The sequence below is a fragment of the Coregonus lavaretus genome (assembly GCF_964263955.1).
Source record: "Coregonus lavaretus genome assembly, contig: HAP1_SCAFFOLD_2515, whole genome shotgun sequence".
Lineage (NCBI taxonomy): Eukaryota > Metazoa > Chordata > Actinopteri > Salmoniformes > Salmonidae > Coregonus > Coregonus lavaretus.
Window position 1 is genome coordinate 41,534 of NW_028160333.1, and position 17,452 is coordinate 58,985.

Genomic DNA, 17,452 nt, shown 5'->3' on the forward strand with positions numbered 1-17,452 from the left:
ATTATTTTTCAAATATATTGCTTGAAACCTTTGTACCCTTTCTATCACACAAAAAAAATCCCTTGAATTTTTGGGGCACCTTTGGAACAAGATTTTGCAGAGGATACAGAAATAGGGTATTTGTCTAACATTTTGCTTTCATTCTCTTCATATAGCATACAGTAAATACCAATCAATCATACAACATAGGTCAAGTTTTAAGGTAGTGTTAACCTTAAGATTTATTTGTAGAACTTAAATAAAATAATAAAACTGGTTGTCAAGATTTGCGCTTGCCTTCTTATCATCAAACCACTAACGTCTGTGCCTAAAAGTATAAATACTGGTGGAATATACCATCTTGGCCTCAATACGAACTGTCTGCACACTGAAATAAAAGGACTAACCAGTCAAAGAACAGTTCTTAGTTTGTGTCCACAATTGAGAATGATATCTGCCATATACAGTAGGAAACTGACCTGTGACAGCACACGAGCCACCGTACTGTATCAACAACACTGATGGAACGTTAAGCCCAATAGCCTTTTCTCCTATCCTGGTGCCAGATCTGTTTGTGCTCTTGCCTACTCCATTGTCATTGTCAAGCTATTAATAAAAGGACTTGACAAGAGATCAGAAACACTGGCAACCAGGCTACTTTTCTGCCGCGTCGCTGGACATCAACAATCCTACATTATTTACCATTACTGATTTACAGCTTTGCATCTATGGGCTACAGGGTCAAGCCAAGTAACGATTTTATGTAAATGCACTTCACAGAAAAGGTTAGGCATGTAAACTCTATAGCACTAGTATTACTGTCCTCATGTATGTCTTTCGTTTTTTTTGCGAGGGACAGCCTTTGGCATCCAGCTTAAGGTGGTCTTGGAGGTCAAAATAATTATAATGAGTACAAATTGCATGGCCTCTGACAACATGCCAGGTGGTTGGTACTGTTTGTAGGGTCTGCATTGGAGGAAATCCAGACTCTACAAAGGGATGGAAAGGTTGAAGGTCGAGTGCCCTCTACCGGCAGCCATGCATAGTACAGGCTCTAAGTACAACACTGGAACGCTGCAGTTAGAATCACCAAAGATAGGACTCCTACATCAAATCACAATAGTATTTTCTTCCCATCATATATATATATATATATATATATATATATATATATATATATAGATCTTGTTATACTTACATACAAGCAGTTCCAACCCTGAGTATTTATGGTATAGCTTTTTAAACATACAAAAACGTATGTACATTTATCTCCACTTTCTGTAAACAGCAGTCAGCGTTCTGCTTTATCCCTTTGACGATAGAAACATGTGAATCATCTAGAAACATGTGAATCATCTAGAAACATGTGAATCATCTAGAAACATGTGAATCATCGATACAGTATTGAGTATAAAAAAAGAGAGACACTCATTCAAGAAAGAAACTAAAAATCCAGCTTCCATTGGCGGCCATGTTTGGCGTGCCTGGCCTTCCTTCTCTATTACCGACTGAGGGAAGCCCACCTCCAGCCATAACGGAGAGGACTGCTTGCCTTGTTTTCCCACCAGAATGGATTACAGTTGTGGAAATGCTGTTTTAATTATTATTTAAAAGAAAAGAAATTGCATCTTTCATACCTTTTCAGTATTTATAATACCTTTTTTCAGCATTTAAACTAAGTTGACCCCCTGACACGTCCACATTCCAAGACCCATCCAGAGAATCCGGAGAGGACAAAGCAGCAACTACACACAGAAACAGACAGAACTATACCAGCACTGCCAAGAGATCAGATGATCGGGAAGCATAATCATTATATTTTTGTCCTACACTTTTCTTTATATTTTTTGCTTTACCTTCCATTGCCTTGCTATAAAGGGTTCATGAGTTCATTCATTGGGCACTTAACAGGAAACGTGTGTCTGTTTGGTGCTGGCCGTACCCCAGCCGGCGACCTCAGGGCCGCGGCTCTCCACTGGCTTCTTGTCCAGTTTCACTAGGGTGCTGAGATGTCCGTAGCCCACCTGGTATGTGACAGGGGGAGGAGGGGGAAGGGAAGGTTAAAACCAGAGCTGTGACTGTGAGACGACACACACTGTGACTGAGACGACACACACTGTGACTGCAGCTGAACAGAGGAACAGTGAGAGGAGGAACTACCTGCGCTGCCCTTGGAGCTTTTGCTCGTTTTGGAGGAGGAGTGGTGGTTGTGGCCGGCGACGTTGGGGTGCGCCCTCTTGCGGGAGGAGCTGGAACCAGAAGCAAGGGCTGGGCCCGCCACCCCCTCAACGCCCCCTAACCCCAGGGGGCTCCGGAGGAGGGCCGGCCCAACCCCCACTGGCCCCTCAAGGCCCCCCCTGCCATTGCCGCTGTGCTGTGCTGAATGGAGGTGAGAGTGTCCGTGCTGCTTGTGGTGGCGGTGGGCAGAGTGGTCCCGATGCTTCTCCTTGCTTACCAGCGGGCTGGAATGTTTGCTCTTGGCCCCGCCCTCGTCAGAAGAGCTGTGGCGCTCAGAGGACACCTTGATTTTCATCTTCAGCTCCTCTTTGCTGGCCACGCCCCCCTGAGAAGGAACTGGGAGGCGGAGTTTGAGTGAGCCCCCCTTGTCCCGTTTGTCAGAGGGGAGCCTGTCCTGGCCTGGCATGGCCAGCTTAATTTTAAGAGGAGGGGCAGTGGTGCCGCTGCTGCCCCCTGGGTTAGGGTGGGGCTGCATGTGTTTCCTGTGGTCTGACTGGACAGAGGGTATATAGGCATCCCTGCTCTCAGGCTCCATATCCTGCTGCTCTGTCTGTCTGCGTTGCTGCTGCACCGCAAGCTCGGCAGCGTGCTTCTCTCTGTACTTGTCCAGGGACATTTTCTGGGCCGGCGGGGGCGGTGGAGGGAAAACGGGCTGCTGTTGCTGGTGCTTCCCCCCTCCCCCTACAGCCTTGTGTTCGTGTTTAGTAGGGTTGAACTCCACGGTCTTATCTGGTCTGTGTGGGTTTAGAGAGCCGTGATGCAGAGACAGTGAAGCCCCCTGGAGGCCTAGTGCATCTGTTTTGAGGGAATAGCCTCCTCCCTCCGAGCGACCCCCCGTGTCCTGGGGCCAGTCGCTGGGGGTGGTGAAGGTGTAGGAGCTGCCCTGCATAGAGGCTATGGAGTCCAGGGAGAGGGGTCCACTGGCGTGCCCCGGCAGAGGGACAGGGAACGAGGCGGCGGCTTTGGAGAAGGCTGAGTTGGAGACCCCAGGGATGCCGTCTCCCAGGGAATGTTCGTGGACCAGGGAGGGTCCTGGGTAGGGGTCATTTGCCTGAGAGCCATCTCCCTTGGGCTTCTTGGCAGCTTGTGTGGCCTGGCATGGGGGAGAAGAGAGGATGATGGTGTGACGAGGCGGTTTTGTGAAGAGCATGAAACTGTACAATAAAACTACACTGAAATAAAATCAGCAGACACCAAGGACAAACTACAACAGTGTTTAGAACGAGTGAGAGGTCTTAACGATGATTCACTGGAGAGAAACGGAAGCTTACCCTCCAGTTCCGTATCCTCTTCAACCTGCTCGGCGTTTTCTCCAGAATCTGAAGGAACTCATGTGTCAGTTCTGAAGGACAGGACAGGTCACACTTGGTTTTAACACCTAATATAAATGCCAATAATACCATACCCCACACACTTCTCATTGACTAAAACAAACGCTTCTCCCAAACTAAAACACATTGTCACTGTGCATTCTGCATGTCTTTCCGACTACGAGCGTGAACTAACAAACTATAATCAAATCAAAGAGTCACCATCGAGCAGCTCCAGTGTGACAGAGTTGTCCACGTACTCCCACCAGTGTTTCCCATCAGTAGAGACAGGGATCTCCCAGTTGGACCATTTACAGGCCAGGTGGATGCAGACGCAGGCGATGACTGTGGGCTTGTGCTGCAGGCAGAACGTGGTGAGGTGGAGGCTGCGCGAGCAGAGACCGGAGCACAACAACAGGTCACATGGAGAAGAGACAAGAGAAACAGACTGTAAGTCACAGGTGCTTTAGGCTGAGGTAAAACACAGTACACAGTGTTGAGGACAACAGAAGAAGAAGAAGCATTGCAAAATAAATGTTATACCCATTTTGACACAGTTGAGAACAAACAATGACTGACATGCAGAATAGATCATGAGTCAGTTTCACAGTGGCTACCATCCTAGTGTTTACCAAAAGGAGCTGCAAATATAGCAATAACTTCAAATATGCATCAAATTAAAATTAAAAAAGATTACTAGTAGGTTTTTTTGGGTGGGAAAGTGACCCAATTTCACCCTTCATTTAAAAAATCCACCACCAATAAATAACACACTTGGTCAACATTTTATGGTAATGTCGAAATTAGCTTACAGTAAATTCAAAAGAGCCACTCATTCAGACTAACTGGTTATGGTGAGAAAAACACACAGAAATGCCTTCTTCTAGTCAACTGTAGTCCAAGTTAGCTTGAGTTCTAAAGAACCTGAGTCATGGAGAACTAGATGAAGCTTCAATATTGAACCTTGAAAGATTTAAAGGGCCAGAGAGCTAGATAGTCACCCATTTTAAAGACCATGGTAAAAGCTGGATGGTAACCCTGCGCTGCCTGAGACTAGTGCGCACAATCCTGGAAAACAACATCAAATATAAGAAGTTCCCGTATTCACCATGGTGACTCTAACCCAAATAGAATCCAAACCATAGAAACAGAAGTACATTTACATTTTACATACATTCCCATTCAAGTCAATTCTATTTCTAAGGCTTGGGTACAGTTTCCACTTTTTCCTCACTATTTAGTCTACAGGGTACAGGTCAGTAACCGTGGTGAATTATATGTCTAAGACCCAAACAAACAAGGCCTTTCTGTGGCTGGTCACTGAGTTCAGGCATTAAGAAGCCATTCATCCTCTAATTAGCGCGACGTCTACGGCACAACGTCAAGTTCTTCACTTCTCCCTGTTTACTGTTAGACATAAGCCTCTCCAGTTCTAATGGGTCAAATGCAGCCTGCCTTCTTTAGAACAGGCCGTTTCTGGAACACAATGTTGTCTTTGGCTCTTTCATATTATTTTTTTTCGATCAAAAAATTATAATTTTCGTACGATTGCCGGATTGCGCAAGCAACAGCTTAATTATGACCAGGCCTAACAGAAAAGCATTTATCAGGATCTGCGTCCAGACATTGTAGTTAGTTTTGAGGGCGTTTTTTGGCTATGGGAAACAAAAAGGCTATATTAAATCCCAACCCAACATGATGTCTTGGCAAAACTAACCCTTCAGGACCTAGTTCTGCCATAATTTGCAGAATATAAACTGTGTATGGTTGTTTGTAAGTGAAAAGCCAAAAACCAAGACTAATACTTATGGATGGACAGATATTTTGTAATACAATGAAATGGTGTATTAAAACATGGTGTATTCTTCTCCTCAAATTAAAAAAACATGCCATTTGAGTAGGTCCTTAATGGGTTAACATCATAAATTGTAATTAGCACTTCCATTTCTGTTCTATATACAAATACACATATATATATATACACACATACATACATACATACATACATACATACATACATACATACATACATACATACATACATCTCATTACATTAACAATTATTTGGTTAACTGACTTAAAGATTTTCATAAACTTTTTAAATATTTGGCAACATTTTAAAAACACAAATAAATAAAAAGGAGGGTTCGCAGTACTTACCAGGATGACTTCTACGTTATGTTTACATCTGTGTAATCTTTAGCTGCTATTCAGGCTACCAAAGTGTCTTTTTAGACATGTGCACTTTTGTAACCGAGCAAACGTGAGATTCAAGCCCACCACTACACTTCACATTGTGCATTCAACCCCACTGTGGGGGCAAGAGAGGGGGCTAGCATCCCAGTAGCCATCGGCGCATAGAGGGCCGTTGGACACAGAAAGGGTACCCTGCTTACAGGAAGCTATAGTGTGCAATAGTCACAGTGCAACAAAGGAGGGTCAGGATAACAACCTGTTGGTAGCCATGAAATAGGAAGTCTGTGCCAGATCCTTGCTTGCTGTAAGTGAGAGAGAAAAGAGAGTTAAGGTTTTTGCTGACCAGTGTGCTCTGTTAATAAGGGTTATCATTAGAAGTTGACAAAATGTTACCTTTAAAGATAGACTCAGCGATATGACGCAGATGCTAGGGGTGTGACCGTTTAAACGTTAAAAATGTTTAAACGAAATTAGGATCCTTAATGTTAAGAAAAATCCCTAACCTTTTTCCGCAATAACTAATTTTCGCAACTACTAAGAGCGTTGAAGCATGAGGCTCAACTTCTCCGCTGTTCTGGTCCTGTGTCAATCACGTTCTAACAGCGTGAAGGCAACCCGTGCGCATGCACAGATACTGGGTGTGACTGTGAGAGCAAAGTCTTGCATCTCACTCATCTCAATATCTGCAGTGCTGTTCGTGGCAACGTCATTTTGCTGAGTCTACCTTTAATGTACTGTACATGTTTAGTGATAACTCTAAAAGGTCAACAACGATTTGTTACACAATCATGTCAGCATTCATCCTCCCACCTACACGACTAGAGGGTGAAGGCTAGAAGCGATCCAGCATGTGACAAATTAACGTCAAATTAACGTTTTTGCCTTTAACCTAACCCTAACTCTTTTCCTAACACGCTACGTTAGTTTTCCTAATCTGCTGCATACGTGTTCATAAGCTGCTACGAAAAGTCCAATTTGATATTAATTTGACAAAAGCTGGATCCCTTGTAGACATGACCCGACTAGAGGACATGAAAGAGCAAAGAAGGAAGCCTCTACCTCTCACTAGCTGGGAACATTTCACCACATCAGTGTGTGGATGTTCAATAGTTATTTCAAATCCTGGAACAAAATACATGACAGGTGAGTTTCAACAGTAACAGTTTGTCAAAATGCATCAAAGTAATGTTCCATCTATGGTTCTTCCCCTCTATTGTTAATCACAAAAGCACAGTCAGGATTACATGTGGATTATGAAAGGCAGTTCTCTTTTCTTTACATCTAATTAAGGGTGAGTATATTGACGTTGTATAACCAAAAGGGCCGCAGATGGTGGCAACATAATTGGAGTATTCCGTAGTCGTGGAGACCACAAATCGGAACATGGATGGGACTGCTGTTTGCCAAGATCTGAGATTCATCAAACGATAATAACATGTTGACCTGTGCAGCAGCAATAGAATCTTGGCATTGAGGATTGTTTGACATGTTCCTGTGACATACCTCATTTAAATAATCTGACAAATGGGAACACAGGGCAATTCATCTATGCCTGGCAGCAATGGTCCAACAGAATATTCAAAACATAACACACTTTGTAGACTAGACCAAGTTCTCGCTATACACTCACTCAGTCATTACTTACCTAAAGTCTGCAGCACTATGGTTTCAAGTATCACCAGCTCTTGAGCTTGCTGGAGGTATGCCTGAAGTTCAATAGACAATCATTACATGACATTGTAATGTGTCTATCGATACCCCTATTCCAAAGTAACAGTATGGGTTATTTCTTAGTGCCAGATGTTTTAAATATAGTCTTGCTACTAGGAATAATATAAGCACTAAGAACATGCCGAGACAGGACTGAGACATCCGTCTGACAAAGCCTGAAAATTGCTTCTGTCAGACTATGTTCAGTCTCAGCTCACCCTCTGGTGACACACACCTCAAACTACACAAAAGCAAGTGTTGATGCCATTGACAAAATGGGAGAAACAGAGAGAATAACAAAACCTACAATACCCATAGTACCCAGACTTACATTACTCTTCGTATCAAGCGGGGCCTCTTGAGGGTTTAGACAAGCATGCGAAACCTTAATGACATGCTCCAGTTTCCGAGGTTGCTCTTCAACTTTTGCAGCTAGGAATAATGTGGTTGGAGAAATAATCTGTAAGAAGATAATGAATTTTAATACATTCACATGTAAAGAGGTTGCCCATTTTCTAAGGAAAATACAGGTCAGGCTGACTCTACATAATGAAGAATAGTAAATACTTACATTTCTGTGGAATTTGGTGAAAGAGTGGTACATATAAAATCTATGCATGTAAACAATTGCTGTATTTATTGTAAGTTGTGAGCTGGAGAAAAGGGGTTAAGGAATTCAAGTATGTTCAAATGTAACTTCAGTAAATAAATGATTAGCTGTTAGGTACAGCATCAGTCAAAAGTTTGGACACCTACTCATTCAAGGGTTTTTCTTTATTTTACTATTTTCTACATTGTAGAATAATAGTGAAGACATCAAAACTATGAAATAGCACATATGGAATCATGTAGTAACCAAGAAAGTTTTTAACAAATATATTTTATATTTGAGATTCAAATATATTTTATATTTGCCACCCTTTGCCTTGACAGCTTTGCACACTCGTGGCATTCTCTCAACCAGCTTCATTAGGTAGTCACCTGGAATGCATTTCAATTAACAGGTGTGCCTTGTTAAAAGTTAATTTGTGGAATGTCTTTCCTTCTTAATGCGTTTGAGCCAATCAGTTGTGTTGTGACAAGGTGGGGGGTATACAGAAGATAGCCCTATTTGGAATTCTCTCAACCAGCTTCATGCGGAATGCTTTTCCAACAGTCTTGAAGGAGTTCCCACATATGATGAGAACTTGTTGGCTGCTTTTCCTTCACTATGAGGTCCAACTCATCCAAAACCATCACAGTTGTGTTGAGGTCGGGTGATTGTGGAGGCCAGGTCATCTGATGCAGCACTCTCCTTGGTCAAATGGCCCTTGCACAGCCTGGAGGTGTGTTTTGGGTCATTGTCCTGTTGAAAAACAAATGACAGTCCCACTAAGCGCAAACCAGATGGGATGGCGTATCGCTGCAGAATGCTGTGGTAGCCATGCTGGTTAAGTGTGCCTTGAATTATAAATAAATCACTGACAGTGTCACCAGCAAAGCACCCCCACACCATCACACCTCCTCCTCCATGCTTCACGGTGGGAACCACACATGCGGAGATCATCCGTTCACCTACTCTGCGTCTCACAAAGACACGGCGGTTGGAACCAAAAATCTCAAATTTGGACTCCAGACCAAAGGACAAATTTCCACTGGTCTAATGTCCATTGCTCGTGTTTCTTGGCCCAAGCAAGTCTCTTATTATTATTATTATTATTGGTGTCTTTTAGTAGTGATTTCTTTGCAGCAATTTGACCATTAAGGCCTGATTCACATAGTCTCCTCTGAACAGTTGATGTTAAGATGTATCTGTTACTTGATCTCTGTGAAGCATTTATTTGGGCTGCAATCTGAGGTGCAGTTAACTCTAATGAACATATCCTCTGCAGCAGAGGTAACTCTGGGTCTTCCTTTCCTGTGGCGGTCCTCATGAGAGCCAGTTTCATCATAGCGCTTGATGGTTTTTGCGACTGCACTTGAAGAAACTTTCAAAGTTCTTCCAATTTTTCAGATTGACTGACCTTCATTTCTTAAAGTAATGATGGACTGTCGTTTCTCTTTGCTTATTTCAGCTGTTCTTGCCATAATATGGACTTGGTCTTTTACCAAATAGGGCTATCTTCTGTATAACACCCCTACCTTGTCACAACACAATTGATTGGCTCAAACGCATTAAGGAGGAAAGAAATTCCACAAATTAACTTTTAAGAAGGCACACCTGTTAATTGAAATGCATTCCAGGTGACTACCTCATGAAGCTGGTTGAGAGAATGCCAAGAGTGTGCAAAACTGTCATCAAGGCAAAGGGTGGCTATTTGAAGAATCTCTAATATAAAATATATATGTGTTTAAAATTTTTTTGGTTACTACATGATTCCATATGTGTTATTTCATAGTTTTGAGGTCTTCACTATTATTCTACAATGTAGAAAAAGGTAAAAAGAAAGAAAAATCCTTGATAAAGTAGGTGTGGAATGGCGCCGGAGGACATGGCTGCTGTTTTACGGGCTCCTAACCAATTGTGCTATTGTGTGTTTTTTCGCGTTATTTGTAACTTATTTTGTACATAATGTTTCTGCCACCGTCTCTTATGACCGAAAAGAGCTTCTGGATATCAGGACAGCGATTACTCACCTCATACTGGACAAGGATTTTTTCTTTAATGAGTCGGAAGCAAAGGATTTTCTTCAGACACCCGACAAGGCCCAAATCCCCGTCATTCGCATGAGAAAGAGACGGAGATATCGGAGACGTAGGTCGGGGTGCCTTGAAAGGATCCGACAGCGAATGGGTAATCTGCCTCGACCATCAGTCCTATTAGCCAACGTACAATCATTGCATAACAAAATAGATTAACTACAATCACGGATATCCTACCAACGGGACATTAAAAACTGTAATATCTTATGTTTCACCGAGTCGTGGCTGAACGACGACATGGATAACAGCGGGATATATGCTGCATCGGCAAGATAAGGGGTGGCGGTCTGTGTATATTTGTGGTCCTCTGTAGCTCAGCTGGTAGAGCACGGCGCTTGTAACGCCAGGGTAGTGGGTTCGATCCCCGGGACCACCCATACGCAAAAAAAATGATGCACGCATGACTGTAAGTCGCTTTGGATAAAAGCGTCTGCTAAATGGCATATTATTATTATATTATTTGTAAACAACAGCTGGTGCACGAAATCTAATATTAATGAATTCTCAAGGATTTGCTCACCTGAGGTAGGGTATCCCATGATAAGCTGTAGACCACACTATTTACCAAGAGAGTTTTCATCTATATTTTTCGTAGCTGTCTATTTACCACCACAAACCGATGCTGGCACTAAGACCGCACTCAATGAGCTGTATAAGGCCATAAGCAAACAGGAAAACACTCATCCAGAGGCGGCGCTCCTAGTGGCCGGGGACTATAATGCAGGGAAACTTAAATCTGTTATACCTAGTCAACACCCTTCAATCAGTCAGGTCTATGTAATTCAGCCTGCCAGTGAAGGGCCATTCAGCTCCAGGCCTTGATGGACAATATCAGTTACATTTTTCATGAATATTATTATATTATTATATGTTTGCAATTCAAAGGAATACAGTACATAAGTTACGCATGTGGACCATGTAATATTGAAAAATGTTGTTCTATACAAGGACATGCACCGTCTAAATAGTGATTCACATGGCAACATGAAGCACATTCATAATCTTACTTTGAAACGATATACAACCACGAACTAAAATGTAAACGCTTTCAACTCCTTCCGGTATAAGGCCATAAGCAATCATGGAAAACGCTCATCCAGAGGCGGCGCTCCTAGTGGCCGGGGACTTTAATGCAGGGAAACTTAAATCAGTTTTACCTCATTTCTACCAGCATGTTAAATGTGCAACCAGAGGGGGAAAAAAACTCTAGACCACCTTTACTCCACACACAGAAACGCGTACAAAGCTCTCCCACACCCTCCATTTGGCAAATCTGACCATAATTATATCCTCCTGATTCCTGCTTACAAGCAAAAACTAAAGCAGGACTGCACCAGTGACTCTGTCAATAAAGAAGTGGTCAGATGACGCAGATGCTAAGCTACAGGACTGTTTTGCTAGCACAGACTGGAATATGTTCCGGGATTCTTCCGATGGCTTTGAGGAGTACACCACATCAGTCACTGTCTTCATCAATAAGTGCATCGATGACGTCGTCCCCACAGTGACCGTACATACATACCCCAACCAGAAGCCATGGATTACAGGCAACATCTGCACTGAGCTAAAGGGTAGAGCTGCCGCTTTCAAGGAGCGGGACTCTAACCCGGACGCTTATAAGAAATCCCGCTATGCCCTCCGACGAACCATCAAACAGGCAAAGAGTCAATACAGGACTAGGATTGAATCGTACTACACCGGCTCTGACGCTCGTCGGATGTGGCAGGGCTTGCAAACTATTACAGACTACAATGGGAAGCATAGCCGCGAGCTGCCCAGTGACATGAGCCTACCAGACGAGCTAAAATCACTTCTATGCTCGCTTCGAGGCAAGCAACACTGAAGCATTCATGAGAGCATCAGCTGTTCCGGACGACTGTGTGATCACGCTCTCCGTAGTTGATGTGAGTAAGACCTTTAAACAGGTCAACATTCACAAGGCCGCAGGGCCAGACGGATTACCAGGACGTGTACTCCGAGCATGCGCTGACCAACTGGCAAGTGTCTTCACTGACATTTTCAACATGTCCCTAACTGAGTCTGTAATACCAACATGTTTCAAGCAGACCACCATAGTCCCTGTGCCCAAGAACACTAAGGTAACCTGCCTAAATGACTACAGACCCATGGCACTCACATCTGTAGCCATGAAGTGCTTTGAAAGGCTGGTCATGGCTCACATCAACACCATTATCCCAGAAGCCCTAGACTCACTCCAATTTGCATACCGCCCCAAAAGATCCACAGATAATGCAATCTCTATTGCACTCCACACTACCCTTTCCCACCTGGACAAAAGGAACACCTACATGAGAATGCTATTCATTGACTACAGCTCAGCGTTCAACACCATTGTGCCCACAAAGCTCATCACTAAGCTAAGGACCCTGGGACAAAACACCTCCCTCTGAAAGGATCCTGGACTTCCTGACAGGCCGCCCCCAGGTGGTAAGGGTAGATAACAACACATCTGCCACGCTGATCCTCAACACGGGGGTCCCTCAGGGGTGCTTGCTCAGTCCCCTCCTGTACTCCCTGTTCACCCACGACTGCATGGCCAGGTAAGACTCCAACACCATCATTAAGTTTGCCGACGACACAACAGTGGTAGGCCTGATCACCGACAACGATGAGACAGCCTATAGGGAGGTGGTCAGAGACCTGGCCGTGTGGTGCCAGGATAACAACCTCTCCCTCAATGTGATCAAGACAAAGGAGATGATTGTGGAATACTGGAAAAAGAGGACCGAGCACGCCCCCATTCTCATCGACGGGGCTGTAGTGGAGCAGGTTGAGAGCTTCAAGTTCCTTGGTGAGCACATCACCAACAAACTATCATAGTCCAAACACACCAAGACAGTCATGAAGAGAGCACGACAAAGCCTATTCCCCCTCAGGAGACTGAAAAGATTTGGCATGGGTCCTCAGATCCTCAAAATGTTCTACAGCTGCACCATCGAGAGCATCCTGACTGGTTACATCACCGCCTGGTATGGCAACTGCTCGGCCTCTGACCCAAGGCACTACAGAGGGTAGTGCGTACGGCCCAGTACATCACTGGGGCCAAGCTTCCTGCCATCCAGGACCTCTATACCAGGCAGTGTCAGAGGAAGGCCCTAAAAATGTTCAAAGACTCCAGCCACCCTAGTCATAGACTGTTCTCTCTACTACCGCACCGCAAGCGGTACCGGAGCGCCAAGTCTAGGTCCAAAAGGCTTCTTAACAGCTTCTACCCCAAAGCCATAAGACTCCTGAGCAGCTAATGAAATGGCTACCTGGAGTATTTGAATGCCCCCCCTCCCCTCTTTTACGCTACTGCTACTCTGTTTATTATCTTTGCATAGTCACTTTAACTATACCTACACATACATATTACCTCAATTACCTCGACTAACCTGTGCCCCCGCACATTGACTCTGTACCGGTACCCCCTGTATATAGCCTCGCTACTGTTATTTTACTGCTGCTCTTTAATTATTTATCTATTTTTTCTTAAAACTGCTAGCTAACGTTGGCAAAGGCATGCTGGGCAGCCGTCACTTGGCTATGTGAAGATTGATCATAAAACGAAAAACACACCAACGTTAGCTAGTTAACATTTCAATTAGGAGAACTAGCAGGGAAGATTAGTAAACTAATGTTAGCTAACTAGCTACTGACAGGCTAACAGCTTGCTAGCTGGCCTTTATGTTGTTGAATGTTGATGATGGATTATGTTTGCTAACTAGTAAACTTGGCTGTATCATTACTACACAACACCGAATACATTAAAGCGACCACTGGCACATTTGTAATGTTTTGATAAGACAAAGTAACATAAACTGCGTCTGGCGCGTGCCCCCAGCCCCCACACAAGACACCGCACACTGGGAAAACGGGCCTACAAAGCACCATGTCTATACTCCTTCCTTCGACATGTCTGATGATGATTATTGCTAGATTGTTTATAAAGGATACACGTTGAGTCTCTGGCCCATATCTTGAATGAGGTTTGCCGCCTGCTGTCGGTAAGAGAGCTCTCTATCCGGCTCCACTCCCGTACGGCGGGACGGCGTGGCTTCGAGCTGCTCCCGGGTGAAAAACCATTTCGACGAGGATACCCGGCACGCCGCCATTGCTCTACAGCATTCGCACAGGACACTGAGGACCGGATGGACGCAAGTACGCAGAAACCATGAGCGGCAAGTCCCGGAAACCACAAAAAAATAAATATTATTTGATATATGTTTTTAGTCACGGCCAAACCAACTAGTCGTGCATTATCGCCACCATTTGCCTGGATTGTGAACTTCACAGAATGCACAGAAATCGCTACGCCATTTCCTGGTTGCTAAAATTCAAATAGTTTGCCTTTTTTTTGTTTAAACAAGCAAGTGTAGAGAATCATTGTACCATATAAACCTCTGTGAAAATTATTTTCCATAACCATGAATATTGTATTTTCAGCTGTTTGAAGCTGGTGTACAAACCGAAAGTAAAAGACGCAAAAAAAGAAATGTAAGAACTTGAAGCAAAAAAATAGCGCAGAGAACCGATCTACCGCTTTTTAGACTTGCTTTCAATGAGAATGATAGATCTATAACTCATTGTCCTATGTGAATTTGGTGGGTCGCCCAAAAAAAGTTACATATTAAAGCTAGAATCCGTAGATGCCACATCCCTTTTTGTACTTATAAATTAATGATATATACCCATTGGTTATTGAAGAATATAACTCATAAATGCCTTATGAGCTTAGTTCAACTGTCTTACCCCATGATAACCCAAAATAAAAGCTTGTTTTACTCAAATGTTTGTAAACAAAGCAGATGTAAATAGCCTCAAAACATGGTTAAAAATATAATTTTGATATTATGGATGGTCAGTCCTTGCATCCATAGCTATGTCTATGAAGAGTGGTTACATTTCTCCAGCCCCATCCCTCAGCTTTTTACCGAAAAAGGGGCGGGGATTCCCTTGGTTATTGTTTCTACTACTGATTGCCTCTTTAAGAACACCCCTTTTCCCAAATTGTCAAAGACTCCAGCCACCCGAGTCACAGACAGTTCTCTCTGCTACCGCACGGCAAGCAGTACAGATGCACCAAGTCTGGAACCAACAGGACCCTGAACAGCTTCTACCCCCAAGCCATAAGACTGCTAAATAGGTAACCAAATAGCTACCTGGACTATCTGCATTGACCCCTTTTTGCGCTAACTTTTTTTGACTCATCACATACACTGCTGCTACTTTTTACTATCTGTCACATTATTCCTAGTTATATGTACACTACCGGTCAAAAGTTTTAGGACTCCTACTCATACATTGTAGAATAATAGTGAAGACATCAAAACTATGAAATGACAGATATGGAATCATGTAGTAACCAAAAAAGTTTTAAACAAATCAAAATATATTTTATATTTGAGATTCTTCAAATAGCCACCCTTTGCCTTGATGACAGCTTTGCACACTCTTGACATTATCTCAACCAGCTTTGTGAGGTAGTCACCTGGAATGCATTTCAATTAACAGGTGTGCCTTCTTAAAAGTTAATTTGTGGATTTTCTTTCCTTCTTAATGTGTTTGAGCCAATCAGTTGTGTTGTGACAACGTAGGGGTGGTATACAGAAGATAGCCCTATTTGGTAAAAGACCAAGTCCATATTATGGCAAGAACAGCTCAAATAAGCACAGAGAAATGACAGTCCATCATTACTTTAAGACATGAAGTAGTCCCCTGTAGCTCAGTTGGTAGAGCATGGCGCATGCAACGCCAAGGTTGTGGGTTCGTTTCCCACGGGGGGCCAGTATGAAAATGTATGCACTCACTAACTGTAAGTCGCTCTGGATAAGAGCGTCTGCTAAATGACTAAAATGTAAATGTAAATGAAGGTCAGTCAATACGGAACATTTCAAGAACTTTGAGCGTTTCTTCAAGTGCAGTCGCAAAAAACATCAAGCGCTATGATGAAACTGGCTCTCATGAGGACCGCCACAGGAATGGAAGACCCAGAGTTACCTCTGCTGCAGAGGATGTTCATTAGAGTTACCAGCCTCAGAAATTGCAGCCCAAATAAATGCTTCACAGAGTTCAAGTAACAGACACATCTCAACATCAACTGTTCAGAGGAGACTGTGTTAATCAGGCCTTCATGGTCGATTTGCTGCAAAGAAACCACTACTAATGGATATCAATAAGAAGAAGAAGAGACTTGCTTGGGCCAAGAAACACGAGCAATGGACATTAGACCAGTGGAAATTTGTCCTTTGATTTTTGGTTCCAACCGCTGTGTCTTTGTGAGACGCGGTGTGGGTGAACGGATGATCTCCACATTTTTATTTCCCATTGTAAAGCATGGAGGAGGTGGCGTTATGCTGTGGGGGTGCTTTGCTGGTGACACTGTCAGTGATTTATTTAGAAATCAAGGCACACTTAATCAGCATGGCTACCACAGCATTCTGCAGCGATACGCCATCCGATCTGGTTTGGGCTTAATGGGACTATCATTTGTTTTTCAACAGGACAGTGACCCAACACACCTCCAGGCTGTGTAAGGGCTATTTAACCAAGAAGGAGAGTGATGGAGTGCTGCATCAGATGACCCGGCCTCCATAATCCCCCAGCCTCAACCAAATTGAGATGTTTGGGATTAATCAGACCGCAGAGTGAAGGAAAAGCAGCCAACAAATGCTCAACATATGTGGGAACTCCCTGAAGACTGTTGGAAAAGCATTCCAGGTGAAGCTGGTTGAGAGAATGCCAAGAGTGTGCAAAGCTGTCATCAAGGCAAAGGGTGGCTATTTGAAGAATCTCAAATATAAAATATATTTTGATTTGTTTAAAACTTTTTTGTTTACTACATGATTCCTTATGTGTTATTTCATAGTTTTGATGTCTTCACTATTATTCTACAATGTAGAAAATAGTAAAAATAAAGAAAAACCCTTGAATGAGTAGGTCTTCTAAAACTTTTGACCGGTAGTGTTCATATCTACCTCAATTACCTCGTACCCCTGCACATCGACTCGGTACTGGTACACTCTAAAAAATAAAAGGTTCCTGGAGTATCCTTTAGGGGTTCTTCAAATTGAAACTGTGGGGGAACCTCTATAAGTTCTTCAAAGAACCCTTTATTAATGGTTCTTCAAAGAACCCCTTTTAATGGATCCTCAAATAACCTTTTGAATAACCTTTTTCGGCACATTTCTTTCATACCTTGGTTTTTGTGGTAAATATGAATGAAAAACATCAGTTCACTTTTGATAATGGTTTTTTATACAAATACCTTGTCCATAATGTAGAGGCCTCTGGGATTTTCATTGAAGAGGCAGCTGAGTCCTATAAGGTTTTAGAGA

At 43.2% G+C, this 17,452-nt stretch overlaps 1 protein-coding gene across 1 annotated transcript; it reads right to left on the bottom strand.

Moving 5' to 3' along the window:
* Positions 1-190: 190 nt before the first annotated feature.
* On the bottom strand, positions 191-14,713 carry LOC311121917 (cyclin-T2-like). Its single transcript, XM_084196350.1, has 10 exons — positions 14,073-14,713; positions 8,005-8,086; positions 7,765-7,893; positions 7,369-7,429; positions 6,783-6,845; positions 5,980-6,025; positions 3,750-3,913; positions 3,489-3,559; positions 2,140-3,310; positions 191-2,003 (listed from the first exon to the last, which is right to left on the bottom strand). Exons 1-10 carry the CDS (start codon positions 14,228-14,230, stop codon positions 1,936-1,938), a joined length of 2,013 nt encoding a protein of 670 aa, XP_084052476.1. The 5' UTR covers positions 14,231-14,713; the 3' UTR covers positions 191-1,935.
* Between the last annotated feature and the right edge of the window lie 2,739 nt (positions 14,714-17,452).